The sequence below is a fragment of the Sardina pilchardus genome, chromosome 1 (assembly GCF_963854185.1).
Source record: "Sardina pilchardus chromosome 1, fSarPil1.1, whole genome shotgun sequence".
Classification (NCBI taxonomy): domain Eukaryota; kingdom Metazoa; phylum Chordata; class Actinopteri; order Clupeiformes; family Clupeidae; genus Sardina; species Sardina pilchardus.
The window spans coordinates 46224592-46248665 of NC_084994.1; the positions used below are offsets into that span (position 1 = coordinate 46224592).

The 24074-nt window shown below is 45.5% G+C and overlaps 4 protein-coding genes and 1 non-coding gene across 16 annotated transcripts in view; 2 read left to right on the top strand and 3 right to left on the bottom strand.

Annotated features, from left to right (window-relative positions):
- Window positions 1–5604, bottom strand: part of LOC134093280 (E3 ubiquitin-protein ligase SMURF2-like) — a 74101-nt gene extending 68497 nt beyond the window's left edge. For both annotated transcript variants that reach the window (XM_062546448.1, XM_062546447.1), the window contains exon 1: window positions 5184–5604. In XM_062546448.1, the coding sequence (XP_062402432.1) occupies window positions 5184–5235 (52 nt within the window). In that variant the 5' untranslated portion in view covers window positions 5236–5604. The remainder of the gene's footprint in view (window positions 1–5183) is intronic.
- A 1110-nt stretch (window positions 5605–6714) lies between these two features.
- LOC134093338 (importin subunit alpha-1-like) lies at window positions 6715–12321 on the bottom strand. The gene is made up of 11 exons (XM_062546452.1): window positions 12270–12321; window positions 11890–11971; window positions 11616–11756; window positions 11185–11273; window positions 10765–11033; window positions 10243–10337; window positions 9846–10109; window positions 8510–8743; window positions 8053–8235; window positions 7161–7310; window positions 6715–6962 (listed from the first exon to the last, which is right to left on the bottom strand). Exons 2-11 carry the CDS (start codon window positions 11953–11955, stop codon window positions 6873–6875), a joined length of 1581 nt encoding a protein of 526 aa, XP_062402436.1. The 5' UTR covers window positions 11956–11971; window positions 12270–12321; the 3' UTR covers window positions 6715–6872.
- Window positions 12322–12647: 326 nt separating this feature from the next.
- Window positions 12648–12720, top strand: trnar-ccg (transfer RNA arginine (anticodon CCG)). Its single transcript has one exon. It is a non-coding gene; the product is annotated as a tRNA-Arg (tRNA).
- Window positions 12721–14414: 1694 nt separating this feature from the next.
- Window positions 14415–19677, top strand: LOC134093354 (UPF0450 protein C17orf58 homolog). Its single transcript, XM_062546453.1, has 5 exons — window positions 14415–14496; window positions 14886–15521; window positions 15957–16043; window positions 16553–16744; window positions 17432–19677. The coding sequence occupies exons 1-5, from the start codon at window positions 14427–14429 to the stop codon at window positions 17617–17619; spliced, it is 1173 nt and encodes a 390-aa protein (XP_062402437.1). The 5' UTR covers window positions 14415–14426; the 3' UTR covers window positions 17620–19677.
- Window positions 19678–22641: 2964 nt separating this feature from the next.
- The window catches only part of LOC134093100 (nucleosome-remodeling factor subunit BPTF-like), a 42906-nt gene continuing 41473 nt past the window's right edge, over window positions 22642–24074 (bottom strand). For all 11 annotated transcript variants that reach the window (XM_062546439.1, XM_062546431.1, XM_062546423.1 and 8 more), the window contains one exon: window positions 22642–24069. In XM_062546439.1, the coding sequence (XP_062402423.1) occupies window positions 24033–24069 (37 nt within the window). In that variant the 3' untranslated portion in view covers window positions 22642–24032. The remainder of the gene's footprint in view (window positions 24070–24074) is intronic.

Here is a 24074-nt window from a genome sequence, read left to right on the forward strand (position 1 = left end):
CCCCTCCTCAGACGGGAGACAACAGACGGGGCTATTTTCTGTCCCGCCGTGGACATCCCGACTCTCTCCACTTCCCTTAAATGCACTTTTCCCTCAGAGAGAGAGAGGAGGGAGGGGGGGGGAGATAGAGAGAGAGAGAGAGAGAGAGAGAGAAAGACAGCAAGAGAGAGGGAGAGAGAGAGCGCTGAGTGACATGAGAACCTCCTGTCTTATCACAGGGATCAGCAGATCCCTGGCAGTCCACACCACTGATTGTGCTTTTCTTCTTAGGGGGGAGACTGAGGGTGGTGTGTGGTAACACAGGAGTGACTTTTAGCAGACACACACACACACACACACACACACACACACACTAGAAAGAGAAAGAGTAGCAATCTGCAGCCAGGCAAAACAGCGCAGTACCCTCCTTGCCTGTGGCTCACACAGACGAGCTGCCTACATGGACACACACGGTTGCCCTCACTGTTAGAGAGTGCATCTGAACCTCATCAAGTTCAATCAAATCAAACAAGGTTTGATACATATTTAAAATCTACTTTAAAGACAAAAAAAAACATTAGGGTGAAAGAGCTTGGCGTTTTCACCTTCTCTCTGATCTTCGGCATGGTTGGTGGTAGTGAGCGGTGGTGGTGGGAGAGAGGAAGAGGAGGAGGAGGAGGAGGAGGAGAGTAAGGGGGGGGGGGGGGGGGAGTGGTGCATTGCCAAGGTCACCGGCTCATCCCCCCCTGCGGGCAGCGCAGGCTGGGAGAACACACGGCCGTGCCCTCGCCGCGTGAAAGTCACTTTGGATGAGAGCCACGGCCTGGTAGCCTCCGCGTCAGGACGCGGGAGGACGGACGGACACAGAACACAGAGAGGCAGGCGTCTGACTTCCATATGGCGCGCATATGCGAATGCGTACGATGACAGGCCTGTGCATATGGAGGAATATGGAAGAATATGGCTGAATAACAGAAATGTCTGACACAGCAGAACAGAATGGCCCGGGGCTTATGTTGTGCCATGCGGTGTTAGGCAGCACACTGGACAAGCTCTGGGTGACCCTTGTGGCTGGTAGCTTAAAAAGGAGCATGTGCTTGATTTTCATCACTGTGCCATGATCCCAGTGGTATACATCGCTGGGCTGCCCACTTTTACACACACACACACACACACACACACGCACACACACACTACACTCACGGTAAGGAACTAATGACTCACAAACGCATCGACCGCATGTCAGCAGCAGAGAATGGGGGAGATTTTAAAAGTGCTGGGACTAAAGCAAGCACAACCAAACACCCCATGAAATGTTTTTACTGCCTGTGCATGCATCGCATTAAAGGCAGAAATAAAGAACTGGAGGGGGGAGAAAAAAAAACAAAAGACTTGGCCCGCTGCCCTATCGATAAAGATCTGTCAAAAATAATGGCCAGTCCCAACACCCCTAGGTGTTGGACCTCACAGCTCTCTCTCTCTCGTCTCTCACCTCCCCCCCCCCCTTACACACACACACACACACACACACACACTCCCTCTTTTCTCACTTTCAATCCAGATTTTCCCTATTTGATTCATTTTAACCATACTCCTGTGTCCTCTGACTCAAACTGTTAGTGACATGCTGGCATGGGACAGCCCGGTGGGCAGATACCAGCGACAGCATTTACACTTAACATCTCATTAGTGCTGGTGACAGAATATCTAGCCCTACCAAATCAGAAGAGAGAGACAGGGAGAGAGAGAAGATAGAAAGAGAGAGAGGGAAAGAGAGAGAGGGGGGGAAGAGAGAGAAAGAGAGAGGAGAGGAGAGAGCGAGAGAGAGACGGAGTGGCATGCTGTAGGAATCCAGGCCTGTTCATGCGGATCGCTGCTGGGAGAATATAGCACTAGAGAGATGCTAAATAAACTAAACTAGCTAAACAGACTGCACCTCACTAAACTAGGTAGGCTGTAACAGCTCACAAGCCAGCCAGACAGACAGACAGACAGACAGGCAGACAGATAAATCTAGAAGCCGCCTGAAAGAGTGACATACTCAAATACAAGTGCATGTACATCCACAGGAAAGGAGAGCAAAGAGCTAACTAGCGCGGCAGCTCAAAGCTCATCTATAAAAAGCAGCGCTTCCACTCCATGTGCACGCATACAGGAATGTTTGAGCTGGACGACACAGAGACAATAAGAAATGTATAAACACACACACACACACACACACACAAAATAGGTCACAGGCTTCTGGGCAGAAGGTGCACAGTGTGTGTTGGACTAGACAGTGATAACGGGAAGGTCTGCCGAGAATGTGTGTGTGTGTGTGTGTGTGTGTGCGTGGGGTGAGGAGGTCAAATGGCAGGCAGGCACCCCTGAGCAGTCTGGCCCTTCCCCTGTCCAGCACACACTCACACCACAGAGAGAGGAAAAGGGAAAGCAGTCTCAGCCTGGCCTTGTCTGCCCTTCACACAGAGAGAGAGAGAGAGAGAGAGAGAGAGAGAGAGAGAGAGAGAGAGAGAGAGAGAGAGAGAGAGAGAGAGAGAGAGAGAGAGAGAGAGAGAGAGAGAGAGAGAGAGGCACGCACACACAAACCACAGTCGGAGGGGGGAGCGGGCCATACCATAAAGAGACTGTCAAACGTGGCACACTGCAATCTTGAGAACGTCAGCAACAAAGACAGCACAAAAAAGCATGCCTCCAACGTCTAGACATGTTTATACAAACCCATACACAAACACACACACACACAAAAACAGCCGGTTTGTAGGCCTGCAACACAAACACGCACACCGCACACATAATCGCATACCCTTTCAGGCTTGGCCTTTCAGAGAAAGCAGCAAAGCCAACAAGAGCGAGAGGAAAAGGAGAGTGAAAGAGGGAGCGGAAGAGAGAAACAGAAAGAAAAGAACGAAAGAAAGAAAAGAGGGAGAGAGGGAGAGAGAGGAGGTTCCTGTAATCTGGGGAGACTCACCGCTCCCCTCGCACGCTTCGCATTCTCGGCATTCCATCAGCGGCCCGTTTCAAAACCATCAACGCTGGGCTAAAATAAGACGCCCGCTCGCCCGCTCGCTCGCTCGCGTGCTCCAGGGTTGGCTGTTGGGGAGCAGCCGCACTACCCGCCATGGAGCGCTGGGATGTGTCTAGAAACACTTACAACCAACATCAGCAGCCTTCTCTCTATTCAGAGGCCTGATGCTTCGGCTCAGGTGACTCCAGCAGCATAGAGAGAGCAAAGAGAGAGAAAATGCATTGGAAGCATCAATTAGGCTAAATGGGCTGGAGCACTCAGATTCTCATCTACAAAGGTTTGCCGGAAATAGCTTGACGTACTACTTAACACCAACCGGTGCTTCTACAGGAGGGATATTATATGATCATCCTACACATAGGGCTCTCTGAATGAATCATGAACCTCATGAATGTCAACACGGAGTTACCGGCAATGACCATGTTGATCTGATATTTGAATGTTCATTGCAGTGCTTTCAGGCTACGCAGCCGAAAACAAGGGAGTAATGTCCCATGCAATCGTGGAACTCTAGAGCAATGTTCTTTCTATGGGAATGGCTGGCCCCGCCGACCCTTCTCCGCTCTTTTTCAGCCAGCATATTACCAGTTTAAATATTTAATTTGGCTCTTCCTGAGGAGCGAGCGAGTGCTGGAATCTGCCTCGACCTGATCTTGGAGGTACATGAATCGCCGCGCCTGTCACCCCGCTCCAGCCTGCAGTCAAAACAATGTTTCTTCGTGTAAACGTGCAGATGTTTGGGTTGTAAGACACGGCTAAAAGAGCCCGACGAGCACGGTCGGCGGAGCACCAGTTCCAAGCTGCACTGCCAGCTTACGCGCCTGCTCGACTTTGACAAGTCTCATATCACACAAGGTTTTACACATAAATAGCAACACACACACAGAGAGTAGAAATCTGCCCTGCTCGGATTAATCAGTAGGGAAGGTTAAATGAGTGGCAGGGGATGGCACTGCTGCAAGTGCCACTCATCAAGTGAATGATAGGTGGCACTGCCTGTCGTCACTTTGCAACAGTTGGCCAGCAGAGAGAGAGAGAGAGAGCAATGCAACACTGACCCTCCGAGTTGATGGCTTCTAAATAAATTCTTAATAGGCTGTAACGTGACATGGCACTTGCCCTTTTATAGTTTCGTTTCCCTCTGGTTTTAGATTGCCCCACTCTTTGTAAGATGTAGAAATGTCTACCACATGTAGAAATAAACCTGGAACTTAAAGACTTGAGTGCCACATTATTCAAATTAAATAAATAATAATGATAAAAAAAACAATGCAACAACGCATCTCAAGGAAAAAAAGCACCAAAGCTATTGGATTTTTGGTGACCACTTCCATGAAACCGAAAGCGTTCCCTTTAAACGGTAATGTTGCTACACAGACAGTCCTTGAAGTAAATGTAGCAACAAACCCCCTCCACACATTCCACCACCGCCGCGATTGTAACATTGTTTCAGAGAATCATACAATAAAAAGGCTGGAATTCATTTGTCATGCTGATGCATAGAAAAAAAAGTTGTCTGGCGCATTTTGGGAAACAAAACTTCATTTAGGAGTCGGTTTCCATGCGATTACACTGAACAGGCAATTGCTTAGTATGTCCATGTGTTGAAATACACAAGTAAAAATGCCACTTAATGGTTTAAAATGGTGTATTTAGGGAAATGTACTAACGTTACAGCTAAACGAATAGGCAACCAAAACAAACTGGATGAGAAAGGAGTGGACAAACAGAACGCAACGTTGACCCAGACAGCTAACGTTAACGTTGCCTATTTAAATCGGTTAACGTTAACTGTACGGGCTACGTGAATTAGCTCGATCTGCTAGGCACACAATATTGAGCTAAACCCATGATAGTTGCCCGCTGAATCTTGAGTTCAAATACGAGGGTTAGTTAGGCTGTCTGAAGACTGGTTGACCAAATTAACGTTATCATTACGCATTTCGTGGCGCATGAATAGCCAGTCTTGATTATAGCTAGTTTTCACAAGCAGGCAATGCTGCTAACTACACAACAGACTCGCCAGTGACCATTTGTACATCACACATCTAATGACCTGCATTGAAGACCTAGCTGGAGTAAGCATTTACGTTAGCTAGCTAGCTGGTCTTGTAAGTGGGCTATCTAGCGCTAGAAACAGCAACGCAAGGGTTGCAACATTTGAGGTTTAAATTCTTACCTGTCAACCGCAGTTTCACTGGGCCATTTCTCCTCACCCCTTGATTAGACATGTCCCTTTGTGTTCCAGCTTGACGCAAATTTATAAAAAATATTTACAAAACATAAAGCTTCATAAAAATATACCACCCTTTACCCCGACTCCTTAGTTTTACAGTGAATGAGGAGTAATGGAGTCACGGCATTGTGGCCCGGATGTGCATAGGACTACGATTACCCTAACATTCGAGCTGCAACTCCGCAGAGGCTGTGAAAAAAGAGAAATAAAACAAACGATAAAATACCGAAAACTGAACGTTAACTCCGAGAAGCGTAGCAATATAAAGGCGGACGTGCAATTCTACACCTAGAAAAGAACAGAGTATCCACGTTCACGCGAGACCTAAGACGTGCTCTTCTCCATCTTCGGAAGGTTGCAAGAACTGGTCGGCGCTCGCAGGGGTGGCATTCTTGTTTGGAGCAGATGTAAAGTTGTGAGCTTGCCCCTTTCCGCAGCTCCAACTCAACTTGGCTCTGCGCGCCCGGCGGCTCTCTGCTGACCTCTCCTGGCTTGGATAGAACTACAAATGTTTTGATTACTAACGTCAAGTTTTCAATAAAACAAGAACATTATTTGATAGTGAAAGGACATGGTCAGTCTCATTTTCTCCTGCAATTAATTGTCAGACCCAGAGACCATTACGTGAAACAATGTGGTTAAAGGGGATATAATAAAACAACTTTTAAAATGTAAGTTCTTTACATGGAAGTAGGCTAGGCCTTCTCTTTTTGTCAGATCACACGATCAGTCGCGATCCGTACATCTCTGATAACCGTTTAGTCTGCTAGGATGTTTAAACACACTTCAAACAATCCCAGTATATGAGCTCTGCCAGAACAGAGTAAACTGAACGTCCTTACACAGGGAGTTTAACTCATGATATTGATGATTATAATAAAAAAAATGTGTAGGTCTATTTCATTTTATAAAAAAAATGATCCATCACAGATAAGAAAGAACCAGTATGATATAAAGTGTCTATAAAGACTTTATAAAGTGGGCCATTTATTGGAAACACACACAATGAATGAGCTAATCATTAGTTTTGGATCCTCAAGTCAAACTTCAGAGTTGAGACACAAATCATGAGGATTGCTCAATGCCCTTCTCACAAGATCTAAGATCACAGTTGAAATATGCAAATATTGTAATCATAGTTTCATTCATGGGAATTTACCTTTCTTATATTATATACGACGCTGTTTCATATTAAACTGCTGGCCAGCCAGTTCACCATTTCCGAGGTATGTTGCTGTTTGAGAAAACGTCTGTCAGTCTGCATGACTCACTCCAAATATAAATAATATATCAAACTGTCTGTGGTTTTGAATGTTGGCTGAAGGCACTGTATCAGGTGTGAATGGCTTTCAGTTTTCGTCTGTGTCAAGTTCCTATAGGTCGAGTCATAAGACTGATTTTCAAGTAAGCGATGAACTCACTCATCACTTACTAGACAAGATGTCCAAGCACAAAATCACCACCACAGTTCACATACCTTTTTCAACCAGTATTTTTTATAAAGTTTATTTACAGGGTTTATAGTAAAACAGCAAAGAACATATGTACTTATGTACACAAGTGAAATGCATAAAGGAGATACACATACAAAAATACAGACAGACATTGATATGAAGACAACAGGAGTGTTGTTTAGAAGTTGAAAGTGCTTTGGTTCTCAGGAATCTGGAAAGCATAGCCATCTTCGGTCGTCTCTGGCACGACAGACTCATCCTCCTTGTCCTGAAAGACAAAAAGAGACCATTACTCAATAGCTCTCACAAACCCAATGCTGCTGCACTATATGGTCAAAAATCCATCAATCCATCAGCTTCATCACCATCAACAGCAGTAGGTAGGTAGGTATACATTTGTAAATGCTTTGTTACATGTTTAGTGCTGTGGAGTCAACAGCTGATCAGTTACTGGGTGCACACTCACCTCGTCCGAGAAGTACTTCTCGATCAGGTTGAGGGCAGCCTTGTAGATCATCTCATTGTCATGAGACTGCAGGGCCTCAATTTTGTCCAGGCCGCCACATTCCTCGACCATCACGCACAATTCCTCTGTCTCGCCAATCTTCTCTGCTGCCTGTTCACAAAACAATACCACATTTTAGTCCTTTCTTTATTGCCTCGGGCAAAAATTAAAGCACCACAGACATGATGTCAGACTGAAAATAAAGCATCACGGCCTAACATCACCCACGGTTCAGACATTTGGGTTAGGGTTAAAGATGACATAGAATAGATGAACGGAATACTTCACCATCTCTGATGCCAACATAGACAAAAGTTGCATACCTTCTATCAAAAACATGCTGAAATACAAGCCTATTTATAACACTATTATTAGAATGGGGTATAAAACTTGAATTTCCCCTTGGAGATCAATAAAGCATATATCTATCTATCTAACTATCCATCTAAACCGCCCATTTCAGCAGATATCTAGATTTCCCCCATCCCTACTTGCTAATCTGTCACCCACTTGACTAATTAAATGAACTTTACACCCATTGGTTGCCTTGCCGCCAAAAAACACTCATAATAGACTCCAGCAACTTCTTCCTGAATCTCAAACTCGACATGACACCATGTGGAGGGGGCAGCGATCAGAGGGGTGTATTTGCATCACAGTCTGTCTTTGTTGAGACTTGCCCGTTTTAGTGGTCATTTCAAAGTCTGAGGATTTGCATATGAAGGAGGAAACCACTGTGTTTCCCGTTTACGGTAGCTTTGTGGCCGTGCACCACAACTCCCCTTATTCAACAAAGCCAAATATACTGCAGGAGAGCACACATGCATGAAGTAGAAGCAGCACGACAACTTACCATGAAGATGTTGGAGATGGCATCCAGGATGACCAGGATGGTTTTGCTCTCCTTGGCTGTGAGCAGGTTGAGCAGCGGCACCAGCACATTACAGCGCACCAGGAAGATCACCTGCTCGATGTTGCCCCCGCTGGTGTAGTTGGTGATGGCCCACACCACTTCCTTCTGGGTTTTGTAGTCTCCCTGCAGACCAGAATTGAAACAAAAACAAAAACACATCAACACTGCGGAAACAATTGGATATTTGTTTTCCATGCAAAACAAACAAATGGAAACCAGCATCTCGGACCAAACAAGACTGAAATCATCACCTAGTTCTGCGGTTTGCCAACTGACAGAAAGTTAAAATACTCCAAACTATGCCGCACAAAAGTGAAACAGCGACATTACTGCTTTCAAGACACAGATCCAAAACCGAATGTGAAACCAGCCGAGCTGAAAGCAGCACAGTCATTACCGAATGCAGGGCCTCCACCATCAAAGGCACCAGGCCGGCGTTGATGACCTCCTGGATCTGGGTGTCCTTCCCGGCAGTGATGTTGGACAGCGTCCAGGCGGCCTCCTTCTGGATGTTGCTCTTGTGGTGGCGCAGCAGCATGGGGAACATGGCCAGCGCGCCGGAGTTCAGCACACTCTGGGTCTGCTCGTCCGTACCCGTCACGATGTTCCCCACACACCGCAGCGCCGGGGTCTGGAAGCGTGAACACACACACACACACACACACACACACACACACACACACACACACACACACACACACACACACACACACACACACACACACACACACACACACACACACACACACACACACACACACACACACACACACACACACACACACACACACACACACACACACACACACACACACACACAGAAGGGGGGTTAAGAGTTCAGAATGCCACTGAACCTGTACTCAATAATGTCAAACACACCTACTAGTAAGACTGACAGCCAATCAAAAGAAAAGCTATTTGGGTTCCAATCCAAAGGGGTTAATCCCTCACATTTTTTCTCTCAATACAAGCTGCACCCCTGACTTCATACTGTACTTTGTTTTGCAATGACTCGAGTCAGATGCATCACGGTTTCACTGTTCCCTGCTTCTTCTCTCTTGCTCCCATTTTAGCTGCCATGTCTGTCAAAACCCCCCTCCAGTTCTCAGCTACTTTTTTGTTTTCAATAACCAAGTTACGTCAGCGTTCACCCGGTCAGATCTATGTCTGTGACTGTGACTCAACTGTGTGAGTAATCAAGTCGCTCAAAACAACGTCAAACGGTAGTGTTTTCTTTCAATAACCGTGGGCACACAAGTCCTTTCAGCCTAATGAGTCCGAGTCTGAACTACAGATGCAAACTGCAGAGTTGTGCACCCTGCTCGGTTGCGAGTTTGCATTCTTCTCCCACACTGCAAATAATTAGTCACTGCACAAATTGGGCAACCAACCAAAAACAAAGGTGTGGGCTCACACCCAACACCCTGTGAGCAGTAGGGCTGATAGATAGGAAATTATCTGTGCCTGAAATTAGCAAATACATATCCAAAGACAATATAGAGAATGGCCTTTCCTGACATCGTACATGGTCGAGCTCCAGCCTGAATTCAGGCATCACGCCTGAACTCTATCAGGCCTAGAGCAGACATGGGTTGAAAAAAAAAAGAGAAAAAAAAGATTCTCATCCAAAAACCTCCCTCTATCGAAGACAGCAGCGTGAAGGCAGAGCACACAGCGTTACCCGTTCTCCACCAGCCCATGTCCAATAACCCACAGGGCCCGCTGGGACTCACCACGATGGCGATCTCCACGCAGCCCAGCAGCTGCACCAGGTGCGGCACCAGGCCGGACTGCACCACCACCTCGATGCGCTCGTTGGGGCCGTCCGTCAGGTAGGACACGGCCCAGCAGGCGTCGGCCAGCACCTCCTTGTCGTTGACGTCGAGCAGGCGCAGCAGCGCGGGCAGCATCTCCTGGACGGCGGGCAGCGGCGGCGCCGGGTTCTTGTTGCGGCAGAGGTTGGACAGCGTCCAGGTGACGTTCCGCAGGTACCCCGACTGTCACGAGGCCAGAAAACGGGATGTTATGACAAGCCCTCCGCTTGAGTAATGAGAGCGACAACTCCAGACACCACTGATGATCATGAACAGACAATAACAGCGTTAATTCCCCTCCGTGCTCTAAACTTACAGAGAAGATTGCCAAGTCGGGGACGGCAAGGAGAGTGAGGAGGGCCTCGATGGCCCCATGCTTGATGACTTTGTCTCTGTAGGTTGGTCCATCACCTAGGTTTCACAAAAACATAACAGTCAGACACCAAGCAAATTAATTCACTCTTAAAAGTGTCTATAAACTGTTTGTAAGACGGTGATAGGAAGCCGATCTAATCTTCCTCCAACTCTAACGCAAACCGGACAAGCTAGGCAGGCGGCACACACGATTCAGAGAACACACAAGGTATGGAACATATCTTACACATCACATCTGACAGCTATGCATGCTACAGTCTGTGACTGGCTCGTAAATCACACATAGACAGTCTTCCATTTACTGCACACAAAAGATCAGAATGCCTTAGCTAGAGACCAAATAAATGCTTGAGCCAAATATGTTATCTTAATAGAGAAGATGGATGCAGACAGACACGTCCAGGCCATGCATATAATGCTTTGTGAATGTAAATGTTTACAGTTAGAGGAAACAGACACCCACCAGCGATATTGCCCAGCGCCCAGATGGCCTGCTCACTGACGTGAGGATGAGGGGAGGTCACCAGACTGACGAAAGCTGGGATAGCGCCACCATCCACCACAGCTCGGGTCTGTTCAGATGTCCCCGAGGCGATGTTGGTGAGGGCCCAGGCCGCCTCGAACTGGATGGGCGGACAGTCGGGGCACCCGAGGAAGCCCACAAACTTAGCGATCAGGCCGGCAGCAATGATGTTGTCGATGGGAGGGTGCCTCTCCCTTGAGAGCAGCTTCCTGTTGACGGACGGCACACATTAATTCAGCGTGAGCGACTCCAATGAGCTGGCTGAATGTCGTGACCGGTCTGATTCGGGCATTGCCGTGTCTGTGAATGTCCTGCGAAAGTCATTGTCCTGCTAATGGGATTGGGGACGGTGTGAATTACCTGGCTGCCTGCGTGGCCTGTAACTGATGATCACGGCTTTGGCTATTTACGCCAGAGACAATCTCCTCCACGGTCCAGTGCTGCGCTGGCTGCAACCAACAAATAAGGATTAGCGGGGTAAATCACCGTTTGATAGTGCAGTGGCGGCATGGCAAGGTCATAATGCAGACACACAAGAACTTAATCAGGCTTTAATGTCAGGTAGTAGACACAACACAACAAAACGACAGCGCGTAGCGCTTCCAAAAACGCTCGGTATTGGACAAAAAGCGATAAAGGCTACACACTGATGTAGGCTAACACTCGGGTGTATCGCTTTCAGTTTCAGCATTCGCCAGCCTGGTCATGTCAACGTCTGACAGTCTATCAGCTAAGACAAATAAACAAGTAGACTATCTTACAGAGTCGAAGACTGTACCCTACAACGTTACCTGTGCGTTTTGGTTTTGCTCTTGAAGTGGTGATGTCGCTTCATCGGGCAGACTGCTGACATTTCTCCTTTTAAGGATCTGTTCGTCTTTCTTGGCTTTTCGAAGTTCGACATTTACTTCGATTCTTCTTCTCCTTAATTCCTACGATCATACAGAACAAACATGCAACCGATGCTGAAAACCATAAAATAACGGCCGAGAACAATGGTAGCTATAGCTAGTTAGCTGTGACCGCTAACACAATGTTGAGTGACTGCCCTGTAAAACCACTCACATTAGCATCTTTCCCCTTGTTTTTGAACTGGCCGAGGCGCGCGGGACTCTCACTGGCAGTGGACATGTCTAAAGGTTCTGATCTGGGGAAAGCAACAAAGTAACACAATATAGCCTATTTCCTGAAACAATGTATAAAATAACAATGTATCAACTCCTCAAGAACGTTACATAAAGTCATATTTCCGGCAGATTTGTCAGACACACATGTGGTCTCAACATAATGTAAGAATGGTGTATTTCTTGACAACTGCATGAGTATATCACAACTGTAATGCTCAAGGTGCTATTATGAACTAGTAAACTATACAGCACCGTATTAACAAATACATTTCATAACGATTTTCTATCCTAAAACTTCGCATGAGAGAGCGCGCTTACCAATTCCTAGGTGGTTCTTCATGAAGTAAGTGACGTATAAGAATACCACCCTTTAAATTCTTAGTTATTCGCACATTTCATTGGTTCATTTCGAGTACAAGCACCTCGTCACCATCCTATGAGCTTCGTTTGAAATGGCTCACGGACTATTACTGTACTATCGCGAGATGAAATATGACCCTGCTTAGAGTGATTACAGCGGGAGCGTCTCAGCTTGCAAAGCATTTCAAATAACCCCAGACACGACATCACATAGCCTACCCTACCTATTTGATTTGGTTCGGAATGATTGAAGTTTTTAGAGCAGACACAGGTAAAATCGCGATAGTGATTCTAGGGCTATTTTTAAAGTGAACTTCCTGTCATTGGAAACGTGATGACCCAGTGGCCTAATGGATAAGGCATCAGCCTCCGGAGCTGGGGATTGTGGGTTCGAGTCCCATCTGGGTCGTTTATTGAAGATGTTTTAAATCTTTGAATCTAATGAAATTGCATTTACTGCATTTACGCATTACTGCCTTGGAGCATTCGCTAATCCCAATTCCAAAGTGCAAGTTGTATTCAGTCAAATAAGCCAACAAAGGTGTACCAAACCGTCAACTTTGCCATTTGTCTAATGAAAAAGTACCTCTGTAGGCAGCATGGAATGTTTAAGAGTTGGTTTGAGTCAACATTGTATTTTCCTATCTGTGTTTTAGCTAGCCCATTGCCTATAGCCTACAACGACTTTTGAAAACACTTGACATATCAACTGGCAAGGTTGGGATATATCAGTTGCATAGTATTTCAGTTAATTACGTCTAACCTCGTCCTTATGTGGAAAAGTATGCTACATATAGGCTACCTACTGTACACCTGTGCAATTGAGGTGGTCTGCTTGGTAGCTGTTATGTCGCTTGTAGGCTGCTGTTTATCCGGTAGGGGGCAGTTTTTCTAAAGAAATGCATGTAATTCACTCCACGTTCTTCTAAAGCAGACAACCTGGTTACAACCAAATACATGTCTTGATAAGAGTCACATGAGGATAATTCATAAATGAAAACCTAAAAACCGAGAGGACTATAGATTGCATAAATTAAGCGTTTATGTCAACATGTTGGCTCTTTGCCGTTTTCGGTCCAATTCAGGAAACTGAAAGTCACATAGTGACATGTAATTCCAGCATTTCTATCTATTTCACTTTATTTGAGTTAGTGGTTGGCTAAAATGTTCCACAACTGTAATGACTTCACATAGGCTACACAAATGCAAAACAGGATGCACTAAGACGCTTCTATCCAAAGTGACTTAAAATGAAGAATAGCATTCAAGAGACAATGCAGAAGAGACCTTAGGTAGCCATTAACAGACTACTCCATCAATCAATACTATTACCAAAGGATGAGAGTGTAACAGTTTGGAGTTGCCAAATGTCAAAGTGATTGTGGTTCATTAGTGGGCAATTTTGGATTAATTCAGGGCAATATCTATTAGCACTGCTGCCAGCGCTTTCCTTTATTCCAAACATTATTTGATTGCTGACCAAATTGCAAAAAAAAAAATGGTTCAGGCGTATCTGCCAAAAACATATTTTCAAGAAGTTCAACAATTCAGAATGGAGCTGTCCCCTGGATGTCATGCAGATCTTTTACATAAAGTTTTGTTTAGATTAATCTATTTACACATAATATTATAATTCAACAGTAAATAAACAAAGAAACTCAATACAGAACAGCACAATATTTCATTGAACTTTAGACATGCAGAGTTGCATTTTAATTCAGGACAACCTAAAATAAGACATTAAATTATTTATTGTTTTTACGATTTGTCTGGCCTATTTTCATTTGTTGTAGCCTATGTGTCCACATGCTTGGGCATTTACATTTTAGACACAACATGAATTTACAGGACTATCATAATTGTGGATAATTTTCACCAAAATACATGAATGGGTTAAAACCACACATCCCACGTGATAGAATATATTACTCTGTTATTTATTTTTCAAGTAGCCTACTTCAAACTCTTCCCCACCCTACGATCATTTCAATGTGTACCTATGTCTCAAAAGACATTACTAGGCGACACGCCTCCTTCCATGGGAATTACCCGGAGGCATATAAAGCAGTCGACATTCAGACACTAGCTGACTTCTAACAAGGGCATACTTCCACAATGACCGGATTACTTTTGCTCCTTCTGATCGTCTTTGCTTTCTCTACGGCGGAGGAACACACTGTAAATGGTAGGCTACTTAACACATAAATCAATTCCATTTTAACCTGTCCTTACTTTTCCCAGCTTGAAGAAGTTAGGCTGTTAATATGCAATGTTAGCGTATAGTTGACCGAGATTATGAATTATTGCAATTAGGCTGTCTGATATGGCAAATTATGAAAGTTATTTATTTGTATCCAGTTTTCAGTAGGCTATCCAGTGCGTAATGTTTTTGAAGAAGGTGGGCTACATGCATTGATATTCGCATTGATTGAGTTTATTCAGTGTTTACAGTTTATTACAGGGTCTTTAATTTCTATAAGATGTTAAAAAAATGTGAACGACTGTTTTGGTACGTTAGTGACAGATGACAGGTGTGGACTAATAGCCTGGGCTATGTCTGTCTCGCACCCGCAGAATTATTCTCATTAATTGGGACAACGCCAGAAAAGACAGGGCATGGCGGACAGTCAGAACCACCACAGAACGACAGCAGAGTAGGTGGAAAGGACCTTGCATTACCCATCAACGAGCTGCTTGGACAAAACAAGAAATCCGGGGACCCCAAATACACACTTCACCCCTTACCTGCGGGAGTGTGGCCAAAGCACACCGACTTGGTGCCTATTCCTCGGCTGGGGCCGCACGGCAAAAACAAGAAGGCTTCGAAAGCGGACCGTTTACCAGTTGAGCACAACAGTGAGAAGAACCGAGGGGACGGACGCGGTCACATTCCTATTCTGCACCCCAAAATCACACCTATTACCGTGAACCGTACTCACAAAAACGTACCGGAGAGTGAACATCATTCTAATAACAATCCACCACCAAGTGACACTGACAACAACCACAATTCAAGGTCTCGTAACACGCAACCGACCTCCAACACGCGGAAAGACCGAGACCCCCCAAACCGGCGTCTTGACCCCGAGGAGAACCGTCCCGGGAAGTCTAGTCTCACGACCGGGGGCAATCTAAACAACACCCGACCCTTTGTGCTGTACAACCGCCGCTCCTCCAGCTTGCTGTACCACTTCGACATCCTTAAAAGAGGTGAGCCACACGCATCAGTGCGTCCTTTGCGCATTTTAACTAATCACCAAACGGTTTGGGAAGCAATCATGGCGAAAAAGATTGCAGAAACTAGATGGTTAGTCTAATTGCTCCATGATCCGCAAATTGCTGGTTAGCGGCCTTTGCTTGAATGCGCCCTTTGTGGGCTCCACAAACCATGAGATTAGGCTATCAGGGGAAAAAAGAATTCTAAATATGCTTGGATGAGATGGGTTGTGATATAGTAATTAACTGGAATTTGGAACTGATATCAAAAAGGTCCCCTGTGGGCTCAACGAGTCTGGAATGCAACGCCTCGGTTTTTATAATGACACCGCATTGACAGCTTTGGCCTCGCGACAACATAGGAATGATTCGCTGGCTCTCACAATGGCACGCACGCATGGACACCGTCTCTTTTTTCCATTCTCCTAGAGTCAGACTTCAGTCAAGATGCCGTCTGTTTGAGTGAATGCAGAAAGGAGAGAGATGAGAGGGAACATTACTGTTACAGCGAGTTTGGTAAGGATGGAAACCAATTTATTCCTTCAATCTTATCAATTGTGATATCTGTTTTAAAGTTTCACTCTTTATCACTCAGTCTGCCAGCATGTCAAAAACAGGTTGTGAGGCTTCACAGACTCACTAGCATCATGGAATCTCTGATTTAGTCAAACTGGACCTTATTCAAACCTGAATCTTAGGATCCAGGACCTGCCTCTGAGAACTCAGACCAGCAACTGGTTGTGGTCAATGAAAACATGAAACAAAAGTCTATCCCTCACTATCATCAAATGCATAGATTGGTTTGATAAAATCACAAGCTATATGAAGCATAGGTCTAAAGGCGGGAACTAAGAATTGCCTTATTCATGTACCCTCCCTTTCCATTTTAATTCTATTGATATTATACAGTTTATTACTTTAGGTATACAGAATTATATCATTGTAGTAAACATGAACCAACACAACTTTAACTATCTTTAATCTATATACACTTGAGTTCACTATGGTTTCTCTTCTCATATCAGCCATCAACGGCATTGTTCACGACATTGAGATCCTGCGGAGAGGAATCCGGCTCATCACCCTCCTGGTGAACAGCGATGGCTTCTACAAGATGAGCCGCCTGTACGTCACCCCCGACAGCTACTTTTTCAAAGTACGCATCCTAGTTCTGGACACCTTCAAGTGCTCAAAACCCTGTCCAGACTTCAAACTGGGTAAGTTTCCATGGGGTCCACTGCTGCCAAGATCTCCGCAGGCCAAAACCAGATGAATTAAACCCTGGTCTGGCAGCAGTTATTATTTTTCAGTTTTCAGCATTGGAAACTAGTAACCATCAGTCTTACAACTTCTGTATACTTGCTGTTTTCATATCTCACGGTTTCATTGTTTTTTAAAATAGGCAGATAAAAATACCACATTGAGACAGTGTGGCCATTTTGGACTGAGGAACCAGTCCATAAATTATTTGAACAAGTTCCATTCTCCAGGGCTTAAGTGATGACATTGGACAGTTACACAAAACCTTCCCTGCAGGATTAGGACAGGTTTTTATGAAATGAAACAGCAACAAACAAAAAAAGGTCTGGAGTCATTTTTTTATGATATGACACTAGTAGACTACATCCTCTTCCGGATGGACGCATTTTTTTCCATTTTTTTTTTTCAGTTTTACCTTGACACTGGACAAGATCAACACAGAACTCGTAGGGCTGAGGGCAGTTTCAGGGGTACACTCAGCTGTGAACGCTAAGGGCTGAAGGCAGTTTCAGTGGGGTACACTCAGCTGTGAACGCTAAGGGTTGAGGGCAGTTTCAGTGGGGTACACTCAGCGGTGAACGCTAAGGGCTGAGGGCAGTTTTGGTGGGGCACAACTCAGATGTGTTTGGTGTTCCTCTTGGCAGGGAGCAGGTATGTGGTCATGGGGCAGATCTACCACCGGCGCCGCCACCTGCCCAGTGACCTCCTGGCCATCGTCGGGGGCAAGCTCAAGCCTGGCGACGGCCTGCTGCGGAGCAGCAACTACGTCAAGAGGTACAACAAGAGGAGGCACCAGAAGACCCAGGAGGCCATGCGCTCAAAGTGCCGGTGAGCGGAGCCTCTTCACCAGCGCCGCCAACTGCACAGGAGGACTCATTGCAGCTTTGGTGTAGAAAAAAAACAGACTTTTGGTCCTTTTAAAAACACAAAATCCATCATAATCACACAATATTGTCTGAAAGGAGACAAGGGAACATGTCTCAATGCTTGTTTGAGCATTAGTAGTTGACTCTAAGCCAGAGGTTTCGCTTGCTGTAAAATGCTTGTTTTGTTGCTTGACTTCTTTGGGAGAAAACCTGGTGGAGTAGACAGTTTGAGTGACAACGGTCCGACACAACATTCAGTTTTGCCATCATTCAGTTTACTCTTGTAAGGTTTTAGGTTTTGTAAGGTTTTATTTAAAAACCCAAAACTTTTCAGATCACATTGATATCCAGGTATTTAAAGGCATTATTGTAAGGATATTCAAAGAGATAAAACAACAACAGTAACACTTTCCAGAAATAATGTAATATTTTGGCTTGCTCCCCCCAGGAAGGAAGATCTTATGTTTAAGTAAACATGGAGCAACAAAAACTCTATCCTAATGTCCAGCTTTTCCAGATGCTTAGCCCAGGTCACTCTCTGAATGTAGGCTATTATTTTATACTTTGGAGGTATTAGTATGCGTTATTAGAGGTTACTTGAGACTTCTAAGGCGAAAGTTGGACTGTGGGTGCCTGGTGGTGGGGGAAGATTCTCTGGTCACACCCCTGTTGGTCTGAGGGGAGCTGGGAATTCTCTTGCAGAAACAACAAAGCTCTCTTATTTATTCCTGTCAAAATGCTGTTGCCTTCTGCTTTTGGTTTTTCTTTTTACGCCTCCTATCAGAATCCAGGAAATGCACTGTTACATTAGAGGAAAGTGTGTGTGTGTGTGTGTGTGTGTGTGTGTGTGTGTGTGTGTGTGTGTGTGTATATGTGTCTGTCTGTGTGTGTGTGCATGTGTGTGTAAAGCTGTGTCTTAAAGGAGGAGTAGGAGGGCAAAGAGGACTCTAGGTGATGGTGATGGCGATGAGAATTGGACAAGCCCGAAAGTGGTGGCAAAAAAAACATCCACTGAAATACAACTCCATTTCGCAAGAGGGTCCCTTTCGACAACATGTAATGTAGTGGCCACCTTGAAATGTTCACCCGCGAGAAAAAACTCGACCTCAAACGCAGATGGAAAGAGAGAGTGGGGAGGTTATGGGTGTGTGTGTGTGTGTGTGCGTGTGGAGGGGGCACAACTGTATTAAGGGTGTGTGTGTGTGTGTGTGTGTGTGTGTGTGTGTGGAGGAAGGCCGTAAATCTAATCTAGGTGTAATCTGATCCCCTCTGCACCTGGCCGCTTGAAGGCAAGCGAGGGGAGGGGGGTAAAGAAACCATCCAGGGGCTTTGGGGCCAAGCAGGGAAGGGAGAGGTAATGCCACCTACGGCACCATGTTTGTCCTCGTCCCCCGCCTACCCAACGCCACCACCACCACCACCACCCCATTCCCTCTCTCTCACACGCTCTCACATGCACGCGCACACTCTCTCTCCCTCCCTCCCTCCCTCCCTCCCTCCTGCACAAAGAAACCCTTCGGAGCTCAAAGGAGGTATTTGAGTCGAGGGAAACCGGAGGGAAGGGGAGAGAGAGAGGGAGGGAGAAAGAGAGGTGAAGAAGAAGGGATGGATGGAGGGAGTGATGGAGAGAGAGAGAGAGAGAGAGAGAGAGGAGGGTTATGTAAATGGCATGGGGAGAGGTGGAGGTGGGGGGAGAGGAAGGTGAGAGTGAGAACCAGAGCCTTTTGCCCTGTCCGCCCCCTGAGGCCATAAGGGCTTTAATCGCAAGAGGAAAGGAAAAGAGAGGAGAGGGTTGGGGCTCCAGCAGCCTTCGTCTCCCTGGCATGGAGGCCACGGTCCCGGGCGTCCCCTCGCTCCCCGGGCGTCCCCTCTCGCTCCCCTGGGCCAGATAGGAGCCCGTGCTCCCGGGGGGCTATGGAGCTCGTCATTTGCACTGCGGCTGCACACGTTGATTTTTTTATTGTAAAATGATATATGAATATATATATATATATAATAATAATAAACGTTTATGGTTTCTTCTTTTCTAACACTGTCTGAGACTCTCACTCCTTTATTTTCGCCCCACACTTTTGAAGATGTGCAAAACAAGCCTGAGACGGCCCTGTTCAGGCACAGCGGGATCTGGAAGGGTCTCCACCACCATGCAAATCTGCTCACTCTCTCTCTCTCTCTCTCTCTCTCTTCCATGCTGGTACTCCAGCTATGCTGATAGACTGTGATAAGATTATAGCCCTAGACCATAATTTTGGTGTGGGAATGGTCTCACATGTGACCAGCAGTCACGCGCACAAACACGCACGCACGCACACACACACACACACACACAAACGCTCACAAACTTATAGAGGGGGTTTAAGCAGAGCAAGGTTCGTGAGCGTGCAGTAATTACTGCGCTGCTATGCTCCCAGCAGATGGTCCCCAGAGATAGCGCACCAAACCCCGAGTTGTAATTGCGGGGTAACACACCAGTGCGGTTTAACCCGGGCTGATAGGGGGGCCTGCTCACGTCCGGCGCCCCGAGTCCTTTCCCAGGCCGGCGAGCCGAGCGTCTATCAGCGATCAGCGTTGCGCTCGCGGATGATGCTGGCAGGAAGCAGGGGCTCTAGCTGTGCATCTCCACGACCAGCGCAGCGGGGGAACATTCCTGATGGAGGAGGCCTGAAGAGCGTGTATGTGTGTGTGTGTGTGTGTGTGTGTGTGTAGGAGCTTTTCTTCCTGTGTGACAAACAGAAGTTGGAGACTTTGAGGCCAACAGAGGGATGAGGGGTGACGAGGATGAGTCGGGGCTGGGGGTTATTGGGGGGGGGGGGGGGGGGGGCACATTGTTGAGGATGTGGTGGTCATCATGTTCGTGCCGGACAGAATCTGGATCCACTTAGTGTGTGTGTGTGTGTGTGTGTGTGTGTGTGTGTGTGTGTGTGGATATGTTCACATACATCTGTTGCACGGGAGCCACACTTGTAGCTGCCAATGGGAAGTGGACAGCAGCAAATATGATTTATATTGACCATGAGCACCTTCCTCGGCCCAGCAAACCCCAACTTAAAGCAATAGTTCGGAATTTTGGACATAGGACCTCATTTCCAACTCAGTCTGGGTGATATAGGTCGGTGAAGACCATTTTCAGTGAATTTCTGCCCTTCCTATTTGTTGCAGCGTTCATCTCGTGCTAATCTGGTGCCAAGATAACGCAAGTCAACGGTAACATCCAGCCTGCCACTGAAAACACTCCACAGAACACCCGAAACAAATACATTTTAACGTCAGACTATCGATGCACATGCCTAGTGTTGATAGAACCATGTTAGAAATAAAACTAACCTTGCATCGCATTGCAATAGCCTACTTTGTTCCCTGTATGGCAGTGGCGGATTGATATTGAGAAACTAGTCCCTCAAAATGTAATAAATCATTGAGTTGCAAGGTTAGTTTTATTTCTAAAATTATTCTATCAACACGGACATGTATATCGATAGTCCGACGATTTAATTGACTTGTCTCGGGTGTGCGGTGGAGTGAGGAAGACTGTTGTTGATGTCAGACTAATGTTACCGTAGAAATGTGTTAGCTCAAAACCAGCGTTAGCAAAGGGGGACGCTGCAACTGAAGGAAGGGGCTAAACGCGATAAAAACGGTCTCCACCGACCTATATCACCTCGGTAAAGTTGGAGATGAGGTCCTATGTCCAAAATTCCGAACTATTCCTTTAAGGCCATTGGTTTTGGATGGTGGACAACAGATTTCTAGTTCTACAAACTATGCAGTGATGGAGTGCATGTTGAGAAATACAAAAAAAAAAAAAAAAACATGCGAAAGCCACTGATGTTCTGTGGAAAACAGACACTATTTTTCTACTTGCACATCTTGATGGATGAAGATAAAAACCCAAAGTCTGGAATCATTTTCACCCCATAAAAAGGAACCCTCAAGAGTGTGCCTTTTGCCAAATGGCTACATAAATTAAAGGAATTTTAAATGCTTTTGCGACTACATTAAATGGCCTCACACATGACCCCAGACAAATCAATTTTACAGCTCAACAGTTCTGGAGGAAGAACTGCACCCTGAGAATGACTCCAAAGATACAAAAAAACCACACACAACACTCGAGATCGTACACAACTTTAAAAAGATGATGTCAAAACATTACTTTTATTATCTAGGATGAAATGTCCTATCCAGTACAAAAAATTCTTTAGAGTTGCCACAATCTGTTAAAAACATAGATAGTATTTTTCCTGTTATTTGTCTCCTTTTGACATTACTCAAAATGAAAAGTTCCATAGATATGAATAAATAATACAAGGTATTGTGGTGATGTGGAGTGAATTTTATGTTTCTTTACAAAACTCATGTACGAGTCAATCCCACCCCCTTCTTTAAAATCAGTATGCATACAATATGCAGCATTTTATATATAAAGGGCAATTTCACCTAAATGCAAAGTTTACTTCAAATCAGTAAAAAAGTAAAATCAGTTGAACAACTGCTCCTTTTTAAAAAGGCCAAACAAAAGGAACCAAGGTGCCTTTCTCAAAATGGTGACCTTGGAAGTATCAATAGCCATATTAAAATTCAAATATTCAATGTGTACAAGGGCTTGGTTGGACAAGACGAGTTGAAGAGCATTTGTTTGAGCTTTGCACAGAACCATGAACAGGTCACATAGCTTTCCCAACAAAGAAAAGTTGTGTTGATACTGTCAACTGAACGCCGGTATTTTAGCCCTGCACTGAACACAGGGTCTTGCGTCTTAAAAAAACAGGTTCAATTTCAGCAGACCCCTGTAGATCTAAGAAATGTCCCAAGAAACGGTGCTGAAGCACCATTCAGAGATTAGAAAATGGCCAAAATATGACAAAAATCCAAAAGAACTCATAAAAACGTCTCTACAAACCAATGTTATAAAATTGTCACCACCCAAGCAGATTTACAGTCTTTGACCACAACCACCCCCCCCCCCCGCCCACACACACACACCCACCCTTCTTGCTTCTCTTTCAGGTACTTAAGACCATAAAAATTAAAACCGTTATGTGGTCTTCAGACGGACAGGAAAAACCATGTGACCGCTTGCCCCCTGTACACTTCATTCCTACTGTCCTTACATTTAGGTTTAATATACCCTTTATGGTTTTTCTAGAAGCATCCTGTCCTTTACAGTATGCATTCCTCCTGTTTTTGGAGGAAATGGTTGGGAGATGCTTGTGGTATTTTATTGGATAATGTCTTCAATTACAAAATGTTGGTTCCGGTCAATGCATTTAAGACCAAGAGGATCGCCCACCCACTCCCATATCTCTTGTCCCCCGCTCCCCCAACTCCTGCTATTTCAACATGTCTGCCTTTAGTGGCAAAACAAAGACAGAAAAATACAAACTAAAATGGTCATTGTTGACTTTTCTTAATAATCAGGATAGGGTTCAAATACATGAGGGGTTGTTTCTCTTCGGCCGTTCTCTGTAGGCTACTGTTGGGCAACATGAAAATGCCTCACTGGAAATAGAACATCATGATTCGTCCTCAAAAAGAAACCGCTCTGTGGCTGACAGTCCTTGAAGAAGTCCCAAAAAATAATCATTTTAAAAAAGTTTTTTCTACTCCGTGACATTGACGCTGGACGTCGAAGGAGAAATGAGCTGCAGTCTGATTTGTGATTGTACAGATGAAGTAGTACAGTCACTAAAAAGGTTTAATAAAACAAACAAACTAACAAAAAACAAAACCAAAAAAAAAAACCCAACAGAAAAACAGCAGTCAGACAGCCTGCTGGGCGACTTCACAAAATGAACAGTACAGGCCAGGTCCTCAGGCCCCATCAGGGGCGAAGCTTCATCAGCTTCAGGAGATCAGAGTCTTTAGCTGTCAAGAGAGGGTGGAAAACAACAGGAATGCTGGAAGAGAAAGAGCAACAGACAGAGATAGGGAGGGACAGACAACGAGACGGGGGAAAAAGAAACAAAAACAGCAGTGGCCCAAGTTGGAAAAAACTCCAAAAAACAACCAAAACAAAAAGAAAACAGACAGATCTCCCTTTTCCACTGGAGTCGAACAACGTGCAGGTGGCACCGTGGTGGCACACGCGGCGACGGCTCGGAACCGTGGTCCTCCCTCCTCGCAACAGCGCTGCTGCCCACCCACAACTCAGACAGGGGAACTTCCGAGGGAGGAACTTTCCATCTCTGTGTGCATGTGTGTAACAGAAAAAAAGGCTTCTCGTTGCTGTGTGTGTGTGCGTCTGTGTGTGTGTGGCTGCGTGTGAGGGGGGGTATGGAGACAACCTGGATTCACCATTGGGTTTGACTTGTCAGACCACATTCTTGTTTTCATGTTTTATATTTTCATTTTCTCTTAGAAAGCTTATTGATGGTGTACTCTAAGAAGCTGTTGACTGTAGCTTGTTGTTATGAGACCTACA

Coding starts and splice junctions, on each gene's coding strand:
- LOC134093338 (XM_062546452.1), bottom strand. CDS start 11,955: ATGTCCACTGCCAGTGAGAGTCCCGCGCGCCTCGGCCAGTTCAAAAAC. Junction 10,338..10,764: donor GGCGCTGGGCAATATCGCTG/GTGGGTGTCTGT, acceptor TGTGAAACCTAG/GTGATGGACCAACCTACAGA. Junction 10,110..10,242: donor CCGACTTGGCAATCTTCTCT/GTAAGTTTAGAG, acceptor GCCTCGTGACAG/TCGGGGTACCTGCGGAACGT.
- LOC134093354 (XM_062546453.1), top strand. CDS start 14,427: ATGACCGGATTACTTTTGCTCCTTCTGATCGTCTTTGCTTTCTCTACG. Junction 16,044..16,552: donor TTACTGTTACAGCGAGTTTG/GTAAGGATGGAA, acceptor TTCTCATATCAG/CCATCAACGGCATTGTTCAC. Junction 16,745..17,431: donor CTGTCCAGACTTCAAACTGG/GTAAGTTTCCAT, acceptor TCCTCTTGGCAG/GGAGCAGGTATGTGGTCATG.